The following is a 20,746-nucleotide window of genomic DNA, read 5'->3' as shown; positions in this document are numbered from 1 at the left end:
ATTTTTTAATAATTGAAATATAATTAACATACAGTGTTATATTAGTTTCAGGTATTCAATAGGGAACATTTCTTAAATAGATATTTTTAGATGGGTTTTAAGAAGGTATTTTTGACGAGTTTTAGATGGGTTTGAGCAGAGGGGAATTCTGTTTTTAGCCAGTGTCTAATGATGGTGGGACACCTACTTGAGACATTTTGGTTCAATTCTGCCTGGGCCCCTTTAAAATTTGGAGATTTGATGTACTCTGCAGCTGTAAAACTTCCTTGTCTCCCTACATGGAAAAGACATATTTAAAAAGATCACTTTATGGGGCGCCTGGGTGGCTCAGTCGGTTAAGTGTCCGACTTCGGCTCAGGTCATGATCTCGTGGTCTGTGAGTTCAAGCCCCACGTTGGGCTCTGTGCTGACAGTTCAGAGCCTGGAACCTACTTTGGATTCTGTGTCACCCTCTCTCTCTGCCCATCCCCATTCATGCTCTGTCTCTGTCTCAAAAATAAATAAACATTAAAAAAATTTTTTTAAAGATCACTTTATAAAGATCATCTTCTTGTTCTTGCTCAACCATCACTAAAAAATCTATTTCCTTAGATCCCTTAATCTTGCCAGTGCTTTCCCAAATCACATCCATTATTTTTCCTTTTTCTTCTAAGTGTATAAATTTGGTTACAATTTTTCAAAGAATCAAGCTATGTTGATTTTCCTTGTCTGTGAAATATTACGAATATAGTGCCATCTAGTGTGCAGAAAGCAGAAAATCCAATGCAAATAATTCAAACAGGATTCTTTAATTTTTGAAACAGGCTCTTTGACTTTGGGTGATACAGAGTTTGCAGGAAAAATTACCAAATTTGCTTGAATTTTGATTCATTTGAGTCACATTTGCATCTCTTATAAACAACTACCTGTTTCAGAGAAAAAGACTTGGCTTATTGAAGATGTCAGTAAAGACAAACCATAAGACGTAGAGATTTTTCCAGTTTTTAGTTAGAGCTTACACTCAACCATGGGTCACTATAACTCACATGATCAAACACATTTAAAAAATATCTTCTGCTCTTGTAGCAGAATCTTTTTTTGAATAAATATTTTCCTATACACTTATGAAATAAAATTAGATACGTATTTCCTGCAGAAACCATTCCTTAATAGACTTAAAATTTTTTAGAGAGATACAAGAATGTGTTCTGACTTTTCAAAATTCAGAGTGAGAAAATTGTACCTCCTGGATCCTTGTCAGTAGCATATTTTCGGCAATCTCTACAGATGTGTCCTAGTGGTATCTCCTGCTACGAAACAAACAATGCTAGGCTGGACCATCACCAGGAGGAAGACCACAATCCACAGAGATCCATCGGCTCTTTGTAGGGAGTGGCAAGAGGCAGAATGGCCATCGAGTAAAAATAGTATTAGTTCCCTATTCTACAGTTCTCGGGAAAGAGAACTTTTATATGTAGTTTGTGCCATTATGCCATATCTTTGCATTCTAGGAAAGAACAGAAAGGAGAAAAGGTAATAGATGGCAGTGGGCTTTGGGTCATGGTACTGTATTTCTCTGTTGGAGCCCCTTTGGGATTTTGTACGTAGACAGAACCCAACAGGGCTGTTTCTTCCAGTACAATGGATGAGCATCCTCTGCCAGTTAGGAGTGCTAACCGTGCTGATGGCTCCCAGGAATGGGCCTATTCTCAGATAATACTAACCTAGAAAGTTTTCTTATGGGTCAGGGAAGATATTTGAGAAGCTGTGACATGACCTTCCTCTGCTTTCTACTGTCCAGGTCTTTTTAACACATGAGTTGTTTGACCTCTTTGCTCTCTTTCCAGAAAGCTTTCTCCAGCTTGCTTCTCTTCACATGCTTCATCAGAGCCACTTAGCACCTTCCGCTATCACTAAAATTCAGATGACTCTAGAATTTCTCTCCAGCTCCAGCCTCTGTGTCAAATTCCAGCTCCAGCTCCACCTCCCATTCGGATGTCTCTAGAGTTTTCTGCCACTCAGAACCACAAACTGTGCATGTCCAAAAATCACTGTCAATGTTTCTAAGTGCCAATTCTCCTCTCTGTGCCTCGGTTCTGTGGATGTCCTGCAACCTCCCATGTGGCTAACTGCTCTGCCTCACCTGACCACTTGCTCTTTGTTGACCTCTGCAAATGGTAGTCTCCAATTTGGAGATTGGAAACTTGCTCTCACATGCTCCTTTTACTCTTTGCTCTTGCTAGTATATCTGATAAAATCTTCTCTGTGGCTCTAGCTATGCCCTCTATTTTACACACAACTGTCTTATTCAATATTTCAAAACGTGTTCCAGTCCGTTACGGAATGAATTGTGTCTCCACAAATTCTTATGTTGAAACCTTAACACCCAGTATCTCTGAATGTGACCGTATTCGGAGATAGGGTCTTTGCAGAGGTTATCAGATCAAAAGGAGTCATTAGAGTGGGCCCTAATCCAATATGATTGGTCCTTACTAAAAGAGGAAATTGAGTCACAGACATCTACAAAGGGAAGACCATATGAAGACACAGGAAGATCTACAAACCAAGTGGAAGCCTCAGAAGAAACCAACACTGCCAACAACTTGATCTCAGAATCCTGCCTCCATATAGACTTTATACTCAAGCTACAGCATCAACTCTTCCCTGGGTCTCTAGCCTGACAGCCTGTCTTGCAGAATTCAAACTCCCCAGCCCCAAATCATGTGAGTTAATTCCTTAAAATAAATCTCATGTGTGTGTGTGTGTGTGTATGTGTATTAGTTCTGGTTGTCTGGAGAACCCTAATACACATTCCAAATTAAAACTTATCACTGTGGTGATGATCAGGATGGTGGAGCAGCATGGGGACCCTCAGCTTGTCTTGTCCCCGAAACGCAGCTAGATCAGCACAAATCATGTTGCACACCTAGGAAACTGACCTGAGGATTAATACAGCATTCTGCATAACTTGATCCACAGAACTTGGATGTAATTTCTTCTTCCTCAAAAATGACAAAACAAAGGAATTCACTACAGAAGAAAGAACAGGAAGAAATGACAGCCAGGGCCTTAATCAACACAGATATAAATAAAATGTCTGAACTAGAATTTAGAACTAGTAACAATAAGAATACTATTTGGGGTTGGAAAAAGCATGCAGCCCCTTTCTGTGGACATATAAAAGAAGTAAAATCTAGTTATGAAATTATGAAATTAAAAATAACAGAAATGCAATCTCAAATGGATGCCGCGCCAGCAAAATGGACAAAGCAGAGCAGTGAATCAGTGATAGAGAAGACAAAATTGTGGAGAATAGTGAAGTAGGAAAAAAAGAGGGAAACAAAGGCAAAAGAGCATGATACAAGGCTTAGAGAACTCAGTGACTTATTCAAAAGGAGTAATATCTGAATCGTAGGCATCCCAGAAGATGAAAAGAGAGAAAAAGGGGTAGAAAGTTTATGTGAGCAAATTATAGCAGAAAGCTTTCCTAATCTGGGGAAGGACACAGACATCAAAATCCAAGAAGCATAGAGAACTCCCATTAGATTCAACAAAAACTGACCAACACCAAGGCATATCATAGTCAAGTTCACAAAATACACAGACAAGGAAAGAATTATGAAAGCAGACAGGGAAAAAAGTCCTTAACCTATAAGGAAAGACAGATCAGGTTTGCAGCAGACCTATCCCCAGAAACTTGTCAGGCCAGAAAGGAATGGCAGGTTATATTCAACATACTGAATTAGAAAAATATGCAGCCAAGAATTCTTTATCCAGCAAGGCTGTCATTCAAAACACGAGAGATAAAGACCTTCCTAGACAAACAAAAACTAAAGGAGCTTGTGACCATCAAATCAGCCCTGCAAGAAATCTTAAGGGGGTTCTTTGAATGGAGAAATGAGGAAACAAAACAAAAAATACCAAAAGTAACAAAGACTAGAAAGGACGAGAGAACAACACCAACTCGACAGGCAACACAATGGCACTAAATTCATATCTTATGGTACTCACTCTAAATGTAAATGGACTAAACTCTCCAATCAAAAGACATAGGGTATCAGGATGGATGAGAAAACAAGATCCATCGAATATGCTGCTTACAAGAGACCCATTTTAGACCCAAAGGTGTCTTCAGATTGAAACTAAGGGAATGGAGAACCATCTAGCATGCTAATGGTCCTCAAAAGAAAGCTGGAGTAGCCTTACTTATATCAGACAATCTAGATTTTAAAATAAAGACTGTAACAAGAGATGAAGAAGGACTTTATATCATAATTATGGGAACTATCCACCAGGAAGATCTAACAATTATAAATATTTATGTCTCCAACGTGGAACAACCAAATATATAAATCAATTAATCACAAATGTAAAGAAACTCATTGATAATAATACCACAATAGTAGGGGATTTCAAAACCACATTTACAACAATAGACAGAACATCTAAGCATAAAATCAAGAAGGAAACAATGGCTTTGAGTAATACGCTGGACTGGATGGACTTAACAGATATATTCAGAAAATTTCACTCTAAAGCAGCAAAATACACATTCTTCTCGAATGCACATGTATATTCTCCAGAATAGATCACATACTGGGACACAAATCAACCCTCAACAAGTACAAAAAAATCGAGATCATACCATGAATATTTTCAGACCACAACACTATGAAACTCGAAATCAACCACAAGAAAGAATTTGGAAAGACCATGAATACTTGGAGATTCAAGAACATCCTACTGAAGAATAAATGGGTTAATCAAGAAATTAAAGAGGAAGTTTAAAAGTACATGGAAGCCAATGAAAAGGAAAACACGACAGCCCAAAACCTTTGGGATGCAGCAAAGGAGGTCATAAGAGGGAAGTAAATAGCAATCCATGCCTTCCCAAAAAAGGAAGAAAGGTCTCAAATACACAACCTAACCTTAAACCTAAAAGAGCTGGAAAAAGAACAGCAAATAAAGCCCAAAACCAACAGAGAAGGGAAATAATAAAGATTAGAGCAGAAATTGATGGGATCGGGGAAAAAAAAAACAAAAAACAGTAGAACAGATTAATGAAACCAGGAGCTGGTTCTTTGGAAGAATTAACAAAACTGATAAACCCCTAGCCAGATATAAGAGGAGAGATCATAACCAACACCACAGAAACACAAACAATAATAGGAGAATATTATGAGCAATTTTGTGCCAACAAATTGTGCAATCTGGAAGAAATGGACAAATTCCCAGAAACATACAACTAGCAAAACTGAAACAGGAGGAAATAGAAAATTTGAACAGACACATAACCAGGAAAGAAATTGAATTAATAATTAAAAATCTCCCAACAAACAGGAGTCCAGGGCTGGATAGCTTTCCAGGAGAATTCTGCCAAACATTTAAAGAAGAGTTAACACTATTCTTTTGAAGCTGTTTCAAAAAACAGAAATGGAAGGAAAACTTCCAAACTTTCTCCAAAACCAGAGAAAGATCCCACTAAAAAGAAGAACTACAGACCAATTTCTCTGATGCACAGGGATGCAAAAATTCTCAACAAGATACTAGCAAACCAGATACAACAATACATCAAAAGAATTATTCACCACGATCAAGTGGGATTTGTTCCTGGGATGCAGGGTTGATTCAATATCCACAAATCAATTAAAGTGATACATCACATTAACAAAAGAAATGATAAGAACCACATGATCCTCTCAATAGATGCAGGAAAAGCATTTGACAAAATACAGCATCCTTTCTTGATAAAAACCCTCAAGAAAGTTGGGATAGAAGGATCATACTTCAAGATCATAAAAGCCATATATGAAAGACCTACCACTAATGTCATCCTCAATGGGGAAAACTGAGAGCTTTTCCCCTAAGGTCAGGAACATGACAACAATGTCCAGTCTCACCATTGTTATTCAACATAGTGTTGGAAGTCTTAGCCTCAGCAATCAGACAACACAGAGAAATAAAAAGCATCCAAATTGGCAAGGAGGAAGTCAAATTTCATTCTTTGAAGACAACATGATGCTGTATGTGGAAAACCCAAAAGACCCCCCAAAAAACTGCTAGAACTGATACATGAATTCAACAAAGTTGCAGGATATAAAATCAATGTACAGAAATCAGTTGCATTTCTGTACACCAATAATTAAGGAGCAGAAAGAAAAATCAAGGAATTGATCTCATTTACAATTTCACCAAAAAACACAAAATACCAAGGAATAAATATAACCAAAGAGGTGAAAAATCTATACACACCAAAAAATAGAAAAATATTCCATGCTCATGAATTGGAAGCACAAATATCATTAAAATGTTGATACTACCCAAAGAAATCTACATATTCAATGCAATCACAATTAAAATAACACCAGCATTCTTCACAGAGCTAGAAATCCTAACATTTGTATGGAACCAGAAAAGATCCTGAATAGTCAAAGCAATCCTGAAAAAGAAAACCAAAGCTGGAGGAATCACAATTCTGAACTTCAAGCTGTATTACAAAGCTGTGATCAAGACAGTGTGGTACTGACAGAAAAACAGACACAGAGCTCAGTGGAACAGAATAGATAACCCAGAAATGGACCCACAAACGTATGGCCAACTAATCTTTGACAAAGCAGGAAAGAATATTCAGTGGGAAAATGACAGTCTCTTCAGTAAATGGTGTTGGGAAAACTGGACAGTGACATATGGAAGAATGAACCTGGACCACTTTCTTGCACCATACACAAAAATAAACTCAAAATGTATGGAAGACCTAAACATAAGACAGGAAGCCATCAAAATCCTCGAGGAGAAAACAGGCAGCAGCCTCTTGAACCTTGGCCCCAGCAACTTGGCATGTCTCTGGAAGCAAGGGAAACAAAAGCAAAAATGAACTATTAGGACTTCATCAAGACAAAAACTTCTGCACAGTGAAGGAAACAATCAGCAAAACTAAAAGGCAACAGATGGAATGGGAGAAGATATTTGAAAATGACATATCAGATAAGGTGTTAGTATCCAAAATCTATCAAGAACTTATCAAACTTAACACCCAAGAAACAAATAATCCAGTGAAGAAAATGGGCAAAAGACATAAATAGTCACTTTTCAAAAGAAGACATCCAGATGGCTAACAGACACATGAGAAGATGCTCAACATCACTCATCATCAGGAAAATACATATCAAAACCACAATGAGATACCACTTCACACCTGTCAGAATGGCTAAACTTAACAAATCAGGCAACAACAGATGTTGGCAAGGATGTGTAGAAAGAGGGAATCTTTGCATTGCTGGTGGGAAGGCAAAGTGGTGCAACCACTCTGGAAAACAGTATGGAGGTTCCTCAAAAAGTTAAAAATAGAACTATCCTACGATCCAGCAATTGCACTATTAGTTATTTACCTAAAGGATACAAGAATACAGATTCAAAGGGGTACCCGTATCCCAATGTCTATAACAGCATTGTCAACAATAGCCAAACTATGGAGAGAGTCCAAATGTCTATCAACTCTTAAATGGTTAAAGATGTGGTATATGTATACACATTGTGTGTGTTTGTGTGTATGTATGTATATGTATATATATATGTGTGTGTGTGTATATATATATATATATATATATACACAATGGTAAACACAATCACCATTGTTATTCAACATAGTGTTGGACGTGTGTGTGTGTGTGTGTGTGTGTGTGTACACACACACACACACATACATACAATGGAATATTACTCAGCTATCAAAAAAATGAAATCTTGCCATTTGCAATGACATGGATGGAGCTAGAATGTATTATGCCCAATGAAATAAGTCAGTTGGAAAAAGACAAATATCATATGACTTCACTCATATGTGGAAATTAAGATACAAAACAGATGAACATAAGGGAAGGGAAGCAAAAATAACATTAAAACAAGGAGGGGGACAAACATAAGAGGCTCTTAAATATAGAGAACAAACTGAGGGTTGGTGGAGAGAGGTGGGAGGGATGAGCTAAATGAACAAGGGGTATTAAGGTAGACACTTGTTGGGATGAGCCCTGGGTGTTATAAGTAAGTGATGCATCACCAAATTCTATTCCTGAAATCATTATTACAGCATATGTTAACTTAGATTTAAATTAAGAAAAATAAATAAAACCTATCATTGTGCCTTTATAACGCAGAATACACTGCCAAATCCTCAGACTAGTAGTCAAAGTCCTCCACAATAATGCCCCAAAGTTGCATTCCAACTATAGTTTATACTACTTTCTTTCAACTATCCTTTCATCAACATGTTAACCATAACATTTATTGAAAACCAACTATTTAACAGATAACAAGCTTTTTTTCCTGTGGTTTAAGAGCACAGACTAGACTCAGACTGGATTCAAATCCAGCAATTTCCTTGATCTCCCTAAGCTTCAGTTTCTTCATCTATAAAATGGGAATCATCCATCCAATTACTCTACAAAGAGTTATTGAACAACTGTAGGTGACGTAAGTACATTCATGACATCACTATTGTAGAATGGCTGTTAAGGCGAGTTCTCTAACTCCTAGGTGCTGGTGCTGTTTACTGAGAAGAAGGTTGAGGGAAAAGCAGATTTAGGAAAGGCAGTAGATCAAGAATGTTATTTGGGCCACGTCCTGGTTGAGATGCCCCTGAGACATCCGAGAGGAGATGAGAAGTAAGCAGCAGAATATATATTAAATGGAGCTCTAAGATTAGGACAAGGCTGGAGACAGAAAATGGAGCGTGAAGTGCCTTGAAATGCATTTAGGGCCATAGGATAAAAAAAAACATAGCTTTAGATGTGTGGTGTTACATGAGCCAACAGGAGAAAATGCTTCCAGAAGAGTTAGTGACCTGCTCTGTGAAATATAACCAGAGGTTCCACTTATAGGATGGCTGTATAGGGAGCATACTGGTGACAACTACCTTAAAAAAGACTTAAAGGCTCTGGAAATTGTCTTAAGGGCATACAACAAATAAAGAAGTATTTATTCAAGAAGACTATACTTAATCTTGGTAAGAACAGTGAGAGTCTGTGACATCTGAGCTATGGCCTACAACCTCTGCCTCACCTCACCCCCACCCAGCTCAGCTTGACAGAAGCTCCATTCCCATCAGATTTGGCCCAAGAGACAGGACTCCCTCCCAGTCAGCTCCCAATCAAAGCAGTGTATATTTCAATCAGAGGCACAGGACATCAGCATTTCACATCTTCTCCAACTCTGCGTTTAAGAGGCTAAATTCCTACTGAGTGTAAGTGAGAGGTGAAGGCTTCCCTTCTTCCACCCAGTTCCCACTCACAGGATGAGGCTCTACCCCAGTGAAAACACTGGATTCCAAAATGCTTTCACCCCACAAGTTCACCCGGAGAGCAGTCATTCTCTCTGGGAGAACCAAGCAAAGAAGATTGCAAGTTACTACTCCACCCAGCGCCCCGAATATGGCTCAGATATTTTGCTCAGGTCGGGAGGTGTTACACAAGAACAAAACTGCAAATCTTTCACCAAAGGGACTAATTTTATTTAAGAGTGTGGGGGAAGTTCAAGCATAAGAGCATTTTCAAAAACTATGGCTCCTCTTAATTAAGAGCAACAAGCTAAATCATAGGCCAGCTGTTTTACCAGAGAGAATCAGGCAAAAAGGCATCTAATAAGATCCCGCCTGGGATCAGAACACACTTTAAAGACTGGCCCACAAATTATCCCTGTCTGAAATTAATTGGAATAGACGGTGGAGAAATTTATGCCCCAGGCATAATAAAAAAATAATTGAGCAACCAGTCAGCAATCACTGGAGACTAACAACCGGGTGTAATACCAAATGAAGCACAGAGCTTAACAGAGACCAGTGGAAGCGATGGTCAAAGGGAAGCATGCTAAAACTGTGTTATTGCAGGGTAGCTGTGTGTGCACTAAAGCTATACCTTCTGAGGAGTGACACCAAAGGCTTTGCACTGTAGGGGAAAAGAGACATTATTAAAATAGTCTATCCAAATCCTTAAACAAACACACAAACAAAAACAACAAAAAGACCTGGATAGGGGGTGAGGGAAATCATTTTCCACGTTTGCTACAATGTATTCCCTAAAATGTCATTTTTAACAACAACAAGAACAACAACAACAACAACAAATATGAGACATACAAAGACACAGGAACATGTGATCTATCTACTGGGGACAAAGGAAGCAACAGAAATGGCCTCTGAAAGGTCCCAGATTTCAGACTGAACAAAGACTTCACAGCTGTCCTTTTAAATATGTGCAATGGACTAAGGGGAAGCACGTTTTAAAATAAAGGAAGGTATGATGACTCTTATCAAAAAGAGTATAAATAAAGACATACAATTATAAAAAAAGGAATCAAATGGAAACTATGGAGTTGAAAATGCAGTAACTAAAACGAAAAATCACCAGAGGAGTTTGGTAGTAGATATGAACAGAAGAATGGGAGAATTTGAAGAGAGATCTATATAGATTATGTAATCTGGAAAAAAAGAGAGATAGAGAATAAAGATGGAATGAAAAACCTCAGAGAAATGTGGGACACCATTATGTATACCAACATATGTGTAATGGGAGTACCAGAAGGAGAGAGGAAAAGGAGCCCCAAAATTACTTGAAGCAATTATAGCTGAAAACCCCAAATTTGCTGAACGCATTAACCTACACATCCAAGTAATTAAACAGACTCCTAGTTGGATACACGGTCTAGAAAAAGATCTACATCATGATAAAAATGCTGAAAGCCAATAACAAGGAGAAATCTGGAAAGCAGCAAGAGAAAAATGACTCATTGGCCTCCCATAAGCTAATGACTGTGGGGAGGCTTCCTTCCTCCTTCCCTGAATCCCTCAGATTGGCTCTTCCAGTGCTAACAAAGCACCAACTACTTCACCTTTTACAACTCATTTCACTTGTACTCAGGGTTGGCCACATAGTCTGTGGAGCCCAGTGCAAACATGAGGGATCCCTGTTTTAAACTTGTTAAGGAATTCAAGATGGTAACAGAGCACTACCGTGAAGCTCAGGAACTTCTGGGCACTGAGCCCTGAGTGGCACAATTCGCTCGCCCATATAGCTGGTCCTGGGTAGTTTCTCATTGAACGTCTTTCTTGCTAGATCTGAAGAACCATGAAGGCAAGGTCCACACGTGGTGTCTCTCTTGTTCACCACTAAATCCTTTTAGTCTTTCCCAGAGCCTACCTCAGTAGCCACTCAATGAGGCTGTCAGCCTAAGGAAGCTCAATTCATCTTAACCTGCTTTGTTAGGATGTAAAAACATAGCTAATGTTTCCTCCACTGTATGGTAACTATTAATTTTTTTTTCCATTTATAAAAGCTTCATCTTTCACTGTTGTTTAGCATGTTGGCCTTTTCAAAAGAGTATAGACAGCTTATGCCTAATTACTATACATTTATATTGCAGTTAAGTAATTCTATATTTATAGGCCCACTGAACAGAATATGCCATTTTTTTCTGAGTTGACCTATTAGGTATGCATGTTTTGATACTTGTGGTTCCCTTTCATGTTTACCTAAAAAGTTTCCCATTGCATTAACCGTTGGCTTTTTTAAAAAATTTATTTAAATTCAAGTTAGTTAACATACAGTGTAGTATTGGTTTCAGTAAAACCCAGTGATTCATCTCTTACCTCTGACACCCAGTGTTCATCCCAGCAAGTGTCCTTCTTAATGCCCATCCCCCATTTAGTCCATTCCTCCACCCACTTTCCTTCCAGCAACCCTCAGTTTGTTCTTCGCGTTTAAGAGTCTTTTATGGTTTGTCTCTTTGTTTTGATCTTACTTTGCTTTTAGGTACACATACATTTCTAGGCTTCTGAACTTTTTGACGAAACATTACTATAGCTTTGGATTCCATTTACAAAGCTCACACTTCAGATGTCTACTCTGCACTATACGTATGGTTACAATAGGTGTGAACAGGGACTAGATACAGGTTGGGTCTTTGGAAATCTACTAAACTTCTCTGGGTCTATTTTATTCCTAATAGGGATACTACGACTTGCCTTACCAATTGTATTAAAGGTAATTACAGGAGGTGTCTCACATAGGCACCTAGGAGGGTCCTCACCACTTACATAGGCCACGGATGCCAAGTTTCCGTCCCTCTGGTGTGGCAGGGCAATGCTTGGATCTGTATGAGATGTTATCTGCTTCATACTCCACCCAAGCTTTCATTGCTTAGTGAGAATTACCAGATGCTTCATGGTTCTTCAAATTTTTCTGATTTAAGCATGTTAGTAATGAATATGTCTCATTAACCACAATCCTGCAGCATCAACGGAGATTCAGTTCATACACTAATTCCACGTTGCGGAGGCATGCCTTCTGAAAAGCTGGAGTTGCAAGTTCTCACAATGAAATGCAACTCTTCAATGCATGTGTAAACGTAACATATTTTAAGTAGAATATTTCATTATACTTTTTAAAAAGTATTTAATCCCATGACTCACTTAGTGATCTTCAGATCAGTGAATTTAGCAGGTTAATACCTGGCTTTTTTTTTTTTTTTTAAATTTTTTTTTTTCAACGTTTATTTATTTTTGGGACAGAGAGAGACAGAGCATGAACGGGGGAGGGACAGAGAGAGAGGGAGACACAGAATCGGAAACAGGCTCCAGGCTCTGAGCCATCAGCCCAGAGCCTGACGCGGGGCTCGAACTCACGGACCGTGAGATCGTGACCTGGCCAAAGTCGGACGCTTAACCGACTGCGCCACCCAGGCGCCCCTATACCTGGCTTTATTAAACATTGATGAGCCTTATTAATGTACTTTTCCTTATTAAATACAAAATAAGCCATTACAAACTATAGTCAAAATTATCAGATCAAAGCCACTGAGCAAGTAGACTAGCTATAAAAAAAAAGTTTATTAAAAAAATAGACAACATATGTAAACATCTTTTTCAGTCACAAGGCTTCATAATACAGCATTTCAGGCTCAGGCCTTAAATTTCTGCAGTGGGAGCACCTTAAATGTTGACTAATAGTAATCAGCTTAATTTCTCTTTCAATGAGCTATTAAGTCTATATGAAAATAAATAACCAGATTCTGCTAAGTATAACAAAGACACATATAGAAAATCATAAATATACAACAGATCTCAGCAAAAACCAACTCTTTGCAGTAACGTGACATTAAATCCTCGTATCGCAATTATCTCTTTAACGTATCTTCACTTCTAAATTCATCGTGATGTAAAGTTGACTGCAATGAAGCTAGATGGGAGAAGGAACAGAGTAGAAGGAAAAGACAGGACACCTGCCACTGCCCTCCACCCCTTACTCACACACACAAACACACACACACACACACACACAAACGTGTGCACACACATAATGTTTTGGCAGAAGCAAAACTGAGAACAGAGTTTCTATGCTTTTTTTCATGTACTATTGCAGGCATGTATTTCCTTTACTTTTAGCTGGAAATTACATGCCCCCAAATGACTGACTACGAAGCAGCCAACCACAGTTTCAAATGTGATAAAGTCTTGAGGAAACCCGATTTTGATTACATATTTCAACCACCTCCCAAAAGTGAAGCCAAATCACAGAATGGACCACATTTGTCCATTTATCCATATTTGTGGTAACAAAATGTGGATAAACACCTGAGATTTTGCTGCAAGAATTTTAAACACAAGAATGTTTTCCTTGGGGTTAAATGCACTTAAATTATTGTAATCCTTTCATGCTCTGTTGACCATCTGCTGGGGCATACCTGCCAAGTGACTATGATGTTCCCAAATGGCCAAATACCATTTTCTTTTTTTCTGCTCTAGGTGGATATTTTATCACAGCTGATTTAAACTGCTGTCATTACAGTTACCGGGTAAACCCTGACCCAGGTAAAATTTTAAATGAAATGTCAAGTGATATTTGCAATTTAGTGTTTCATTGTATGCAAAATTTTAAGTATTTATTGTCATCCCAAATAGTCACATTCTAGTGATGGAAGGGAAGCATAATGAATGTACTAAAAGAAACCCAGACAAATATACAAGCTCCTGGATACTCATTTCTGTAGTTTAATAACTCAACAGTCTATTTGTATCATAGATGTAGTATTTTATAAAAGTGACTCCATTTAAAATCCTGATCTGCTACCCCAAATCCATTTAAAAACCCCTATCTGAAAATAATCTGTATTTGTCATTTGTACCATTATCAGCTTATCTTTTGATGTCTATCTACCATTTATCCACAAGTACTGAAACATGAGATAACTATGCAATACTTAAATTCTAAGAATGCTGCTTGCTGCTTCTTGATTTGGTGGTTCTTCTGACTATCCTGGGGGTTATCAGAATAATCACATATTTAAACAGAAAAATAAAATTAAGTGACATGACTTTCTGACACGTGATATACAAGTCACCACTTAATTTTTAAAAATCCTACTACAAAATGGAAAAGCTTTACACTCTGGACACCAACTATGTGGTGACTGATGGAAGAAGAAACTTTTCTACCGTAAGAGCCTACAACTTGGCCTCGCTCAGGTGGACATCATGTGGTCCTAGCCAAATGCCAATGACTGACCTTTTAAAAATCTGTCTTGGGGTTCTAATGGATAAGAAATTTTTTAAAGTTACATTCTGTACAATGTTTGCAAGTTACATTCAGTTAAGTTTCCTCAAAGAGAGAAATACTGCATAATTTATGTGAGATCTGGGCAGATCTATACATTACAAGCCTATGTTGAGTTCAGGGGATTTCATTGGGACCCTCTGTCTATTCTAGTCTTCAATATATCTCTTTAAATAGATACCTTTACTTACTAATATCACATTATTCCTGTTGTTTTGTTGCACAAATAACAAGAAAGAGATGAAAAAGAGCAAAAAGAGAAGGCAAACAGGAAGAAAATGAAGGGGAAGGGACAAAAAGGGTACACTTCATTACAATTTGGGTGTTATAGACAAGGATATAAATGAGGACAGAGAAAGCATTAAAATTATGCTCAAGGTAACTCTGCCCAGCATAGTTTTACATTGTTGCACATTTCTTGTTTTATTTGTGTGTGTGTGTGTGTGTGTGTGTGTGTGTGTGTGTGTGTTTCAGGTTACTAGGTAAGAATCCAGTGGGGAAAAAATGATACAGACCACTAAGAGCAATCACATATATTTTTCTGCAAAGGTTGACATCCATTACTACTTTTAGTAACATGGCCACAGCTTTTGAAAACACAGCAGCATGAAACAGTTCAAAGGTAGACACATTGTTTTAATTTGTTCACCTTAAAAAAAAAAAAGGCTCAAACAAAGTAAGGCACTTAAGACAGAAATTCTTTCTCCAGTTGATATATGGATGGTCGGCTAGTTCTGCTCTTCATCCTGCACAAAGGCACCGTGCAGTCCCTGCTTTGGCCTTCGGCATCTGCGTCCAGTAGGGAAGGCACATGGGGTTTAGTTCTCTCCTGGGCACCGAGGGAACAGTTAGCAGTGGGTCCCAGACCACGCATGGCAGAGTCGGCCCGTGTGGGCTGAGACTCTGTTCGGCTCCTGGAGGAGGGAGGGCGAGGCAGAGGCATGATGCTGACCGCTCTTTGTTTTTCGGGCGGGGCCTCCTTTGGCAGGTTACCGTGAGGCCCATGTGAGAGGGGGGGGATCCCCAGAACCCGCTCAGGTGGCAGGTAAGAGACTCCGGGGGCTGGTAGAGTTGTCCCAGCTGCTTGAGAAAGCAGAGACAGTGCACAATTAGAGGGACAGTGACTTCTAAAACAAGCAACATCCGGCCCAATAACCAGGAGGGCACATGGATTCGGTAATCACTTTCAAGTGAGCAGTAACAAAAAACCCTGGACATAAACCATTTAGAAGGACTGGGATACAATGTTTGTTTGTTTATGAAAAAGCCCTGCCAGATTGTAAAGAGTGTTTCTACCAAGGAAACTCAACCCATAAACACAGCCACATCACTGTCACAGCACTGCGGTCAATCATTGCAACTGTTTCATAAACAGGAGAGGCTTCACCATGGATAAGACTAGAATAGAGGTTTGTTTTTTTGTGTGTGTGTTTTTTAAATTATGGTTAATATGATGAACTTTCACTTTCAGATTATGATCTGAAAAAATGGATGACAACTGGGAGGCAGTTAGGTCCTACATGCTGGCCCTTCTCTTTCTTGTTCTGCACAACTGACTCATTACCACTCCAGCAAATAATTATTGGCTTATAATTAAAAGAAAAAGAATGCTTTCTCATGGGATTATTGTCCTAGAATTTCTCCTTGTGCAATTACAAACTACTAATACTCTACTGCATTACAGAAGGGCAATAAATGTATCTAAAGACAATGGACAATAAGCTGGAAAAAAAATCACGTCGGGGATATAGTCCTTAAAAGAGCAGAGGAAAAGAAAAAGAATGAAAACCATTTCAGTTTTAATATACTTTACAACTAACTATACCATAACTTTTTACAACCTAAAGGGCATTTTTCATACACATGACCTCGCTTAGTACTCAAGACATATGTTTGTAATTATCTTTACATACAAAAGAAGGAACAGCTACACAGCATGCTGTGCACCGTCTGACTCTTACCCTTGCTAAATTCAACCTGGTCGTCAACTGAGCAGTGAAGCCGGGGGACGCAGAAGAACACGTATCACAGGGGAGGCTGGGTGATCAGTTATGGGGTTCCAGCTCTCCCACTAATTACTGGTTCAGATCTGGGCAAATGACCTGTCCTCCATACTGTGAGGAGCTGGGGCAGTTATTCTCTACATGTTTGCTCGGTTTTAATTTGCTATTATATATATACGTTGCTGAAATCCAATCATGCTTTTCCTAGAATTCAAATGATGAAGTCAAACAAAAGAGGAGGGTAAAATTCAAAGATCTGTATTCACTGTGCAAACAAACTTGTAAGTGTAGCCACTTGGAAGATATACAATCAGATATCCAAGCGATCTGACATTCTAATCTCAACAGCGGTGTTCTGTACTTTGACCCAGCTAATGCAACCTACCTGGGGTCTGAGAAGCGTTTCCATCAGACAGGGTGCGTCTGTGATGCGATGCTTGTTCTTTCGAAGAAGGGTAATAAGGCACATTCCCACATGTCGGCTCCAAGAAAGGAGGAGGCAGGTTTTTCCACATCCTCTGATCAGTCTCGAGTCTTGGCGTGGAGGGCAGTCTGTGACTCCCTCCCCCAACGGCAGGGCAGAAATCCGGAGTGGGCATCTCAGGGTCACAGGTGATGTGGGTGCTGCCCTCAGATGCATCTTCACCGTCGGTCTGGAGCAAGCACTTCGTGGAGAGAGAGGGCATGGACAGAAGGCTCAGGGCACTTGTTGGAGGGAAGACGGGTGGGTTGCCGGCCCCCTCGCCTGTAGACGGTGGCCTTGTAGAAGGACTTGCACTGCCTCGGGACTTGGGAGCCCGCTGGAAGATTCCCTCGCGTTTCTTCCTTTCTTCTTTGGGCAACGGTTCCTCAGCAGCCTGTGTTTTATTGAGCTCTCTGATATCCAGCCCCAGAGCCACGGATGCCAGCAGCATGGTGCAGCCATACAGGGCAGACTCTGTCTTCTTTCTCTGGGGGGATCTGCTCAGGCTATTCGTAGGGGTCACCTGAGGAGTGACAGCAGCAGGGTTCGTGGAGAATCCCTCCTCCCAGCTTCCAGGTTCCACTGGATTCTCTCTCTGGCCATCTTTCCAAAGAGGTAGATCCACATAGGCTTGACTAGGTGATTTTATTTGCTTTGGTTTTCTGTGTTCTGATCCGTCCAGGGAAAGTTTTGGCTCTTCAGAAACACCTGAATAAAGATGTAAATAAATATACAGGATAAGTACAATTTACAGTAAAAATTATTTAAACGATACTATAAAATAAAGCTAAAATCTAATAAATATTCTAAGTCCAAGCACATGGAGTCTTTTCCGTTGGGCAAACAGTTCATCCAGAAGGACCCTAAGGAAAGGGAGCCGGGGACACAGAACTCAAGGTTCCCCAGCAAGCACATCATCTGCTGTTCCTTATCCTTCAGGAAATGGCTCTTTGTTGGCATGGAAAATAAAATTAGTATAGAAAAAAGTCATCAAGATACAGAAATGCACATACATATACGTGGGCACTGTAATGTATCAGACACAGCGTGCCCTTTGCCTCCTCTGAATGTGTCCGGCCCCGTCATCCATGACTCGTCTGTGTGTACAAGAACCACTAGGCCACAGATCAGTGTGGAAACTGGAAACCTGCAAAAATGTGAACTCTGACCCACTCCAGACTCAGGAACCAGAAATTCTAAGGCTGACACCCAGGGGTCTGTGTTTTAACACGCCTTTACTCAAGTTTGGGAGCCACTGGAACAAAGGAAGATTCTCCGAAGAGGTCCCACAGGGTAACAAATTGTATCAGCTGAAGAGGAAGCGGTAATTGTTATTACTTGGGTGCTTAACAATGAATCAGCCAAGCGACAAACTCCTTAATCCACATTCAGAGCAATCCACGAAGAGGCTCCAGTGACTTTTCCAATATTATGTCCTATTATTCGTGCAACGTGCTCTATATTAGTCCAGACAAGTCAAGAGGCTAGCTTCTTCCAGTGATCCGGTGGTGCTCTTTCTATCACTGCCTTGCCTTCAGACAACCCTCTTCTTCCTCCGTCTGGCTTCCTTCCACATTCTACCACTGGCCCCAAGTTCCCTCTCACCTCAGAAAGCCCTCTCTCAAAGTACCACCTGATGCTAATGCAGCCTGACACGGCCCATGCCCCCCCAACGTTCAGTCTCGGCTCCCTCCAAAGCTCCTCCACCCCACATCTTTCAGTTTATGTACTTTTAGATCACAATCTAATGTGCATGCAAGCTGGTAAGCTTCTGACCATGTCTTTTTAAATTTGGAGGAGTCTTCCCTGAATAGTACCTTCATCAAGTAGGCACGAAATGCATTTCGGCGAAACGAATATGTGTTACATATATGCACAGTACATGTAACGGATAGCAAATGATCAACCCACAGTTTACAAAACAAGAGTGGGGGATGATACTGTACTGAGCGGGGCGCCTGGGTGGCTCAGTTGGTTAAGCGTCCGCCTTTAACTCAGGTCATGATCTTGCAGTTCGTGGGTTTGAGACCTGCATCAGGCTCTGTGCTGACAGCTTGGAGCCTGGAGCCTGCTTCGGATTCTGTGTCTCCCTCTCTCTCTGATCCTCCCCTGATCACGCTCTGTCTCTTTCTCTCTCTCTCTCTCGCACACACGCACATGCTCTCAAAAATGAAATAAAACACTAAAAAAAAAGTATATTGAGAATTTCCTAATGTGTGTTCATGTGTACCTTTCCTGATAAGTAAAACATACTTTCCCCTGAAGTGGTCATGAACTTATACTGGTCCATCGTAATCTTCCCTTCTCATGACTGATGACAAGTATCTGTAGTCCCCAAACCAAGGTAAATATCTACCTAAGATCAAAATGTCCTTTTAGGGTTCATTTAGGCACTGGATAGATGGTGAATGCTTGGTGTGTTCCAGGCATTGAGAGTGGTGAACAAAACTGATGAATTCAGTGACATTCCAGTTTGGGAGCGAAACAGAACAGAAAAATTGTGGGCATCAAATGTAGACAAGTAAGAATTTCAGATAAGAGCTATGGATAAATAAGAATGGGTAATGAGACACCAGGATGGGGTGAGATGCTATTTCAGCGCAGCTGGAAGCAAAAGCTTTCAGGAAACATCTGAGCTGAGACACAAATGCTCAGAAGGACAGGACCACACAGAGGGGTGGTGGTGGGGGGCACAGATAGGACAGACAAGTGTAAGCCTTCTGTTCAATAACCCTTCATGTGAGGGGTGCTCTGGGTGGCTCGGTCGGTTGAGCATCCGACTTCAGCTCAGGTCATGATCTCGCAGTTGGTGGGTTCGAGCCCCGCGTCGGACTCTGTGCTGACAGCTCGGAGCCTGGAGCCTGCTTCAGATTCTGTGTCTCCCTCTCTCTCTGCCCCTCCCCCACTCACACTTTGTCTCTCTCTGTCTTTCAAAAATAAATAAACATTGAAAAAAAATTTTAAAAAGTTTCAGAGGTAGGAAAATTGTTAGAGAGCCTTCAGGGATTGTTATCACTAAAGAAAAGAAAATTGGTCTTTCTACCTGACAATCTAAGACAGCCCTTTGATGCTATAACCAAGTTAAAGCTGTTTCAGGAGAACACGGTGGTAAATTTCTTGAATTTACTATCCGTGCTGTGCTTAATTTTATAAGCAACTTATCACTCACCGCCCATGTTCAATCTTCCTCTTCTGCACTGTCATGAGGATGTGGTTTTGGTATAAATATCTGCACAAGTATATTTGGGTATATGCAGGACAGGTGTTCTGTCATTCCTGCATAAATGCTTCCTAGTCAGGTTCATGATTGTATTCTGACTCTTGCTGTAAGGGCAACAGGTTCTCCTCTTATTACACATTATGACTTATTGTCAAATACAGTTTGAGGACCAAGGAAGAACAATTAATTGTAATAAAACTGTTATTCCTATAGTATATTTTTCATTATTTGTGACTAAATAGATTAGAGAAGTCTTCCCTTTTTTTCTTAATTCTTTTATTTACCTACTTACTTATTTATTTATGTATTTATTTATTTATTTACTTATTTATCTATGGAATGTTTTGACCCTCTTAATAAGTCCTCCAAAGGACTGGTGGAGAAAATACAAGGATATATTTGGCTGACTCCACTCAGTCTCTGTTAAGCTACCTCTTGAAGTTCACGTGAAGGGTTATTTTTTTTTTTATTAAAAAAAATT

General features: G+C 39.8%; 1 protein-coding gene and 1 long non-coding RNA gene across 3 annotated transcripts in view; both read right to left on the bottom strand.

Annotated features, from left to right (window-relative positions):
• Nucleotides 1-12,832: 12,832 nt before the first annotated feature.
• LOC131492351 (uncharacterized) lies at nt 12,833-13,546 on the bottom strand. The gene is made up of 2 exons (XR_009252024.1): nt 13,423-13,546; nt 12,833-13,345 (listed from the first exon to the last, which is right to left on the bottom strand). It is a non-coding gene; the product is annotated as an uncharacterized LOC131492351 (long non-coding RNA).
• A 335-nt stretch (nt 13,547-13,881) lies between these two features.
• Nucleotides 13,882-20,746, bottom strand: part of MAP3K21 (mitogen-activated protein kinase kinase kinase 21) — a 60,212-nt gene continuing 53,347 nt past the window's right edge. Inside the window, exons 9-10 of one of the 2 annotated variants that reach the window (XM_058696166.1) lie at nt 16,968-17,753; nt 13,882-15,662 (exon numbers count right to left, since the gene is read on the bottom strand). In XM_058696166.1, the coding sequence (XP_058552149.1) occupies nt 15,265-15,662; nt 16,968-17,753 (1,184 nt within the window). In that variant the 3' untranslated portion in view covers nt 13,882-15,264. The remainder of the gene's footprint in view (nt 15,663-16,967; nt 17,754-20,746) is intronic. The other variant, XM_058696168.1, reaches the window with a different exon arrangement.

This window comes from Neofelis nebulosa, chromosome 13, assembly GCF_028018385.1.
Source record: "Neofelis nebulosa isolate mNeoNeb1 chromosome 13, mNeoNeb1.pri, whole genome shotgun sequence".
Taxonomy (NCBI): Eukaryota; Metazoa; Chordata; class Mammalia; order Carnivora; family Felidae; genus Neofelis; species Neofelis nebulosa.
This window is presented reverse-complemented; position numbering and strand designations above follow the sequence as displayed.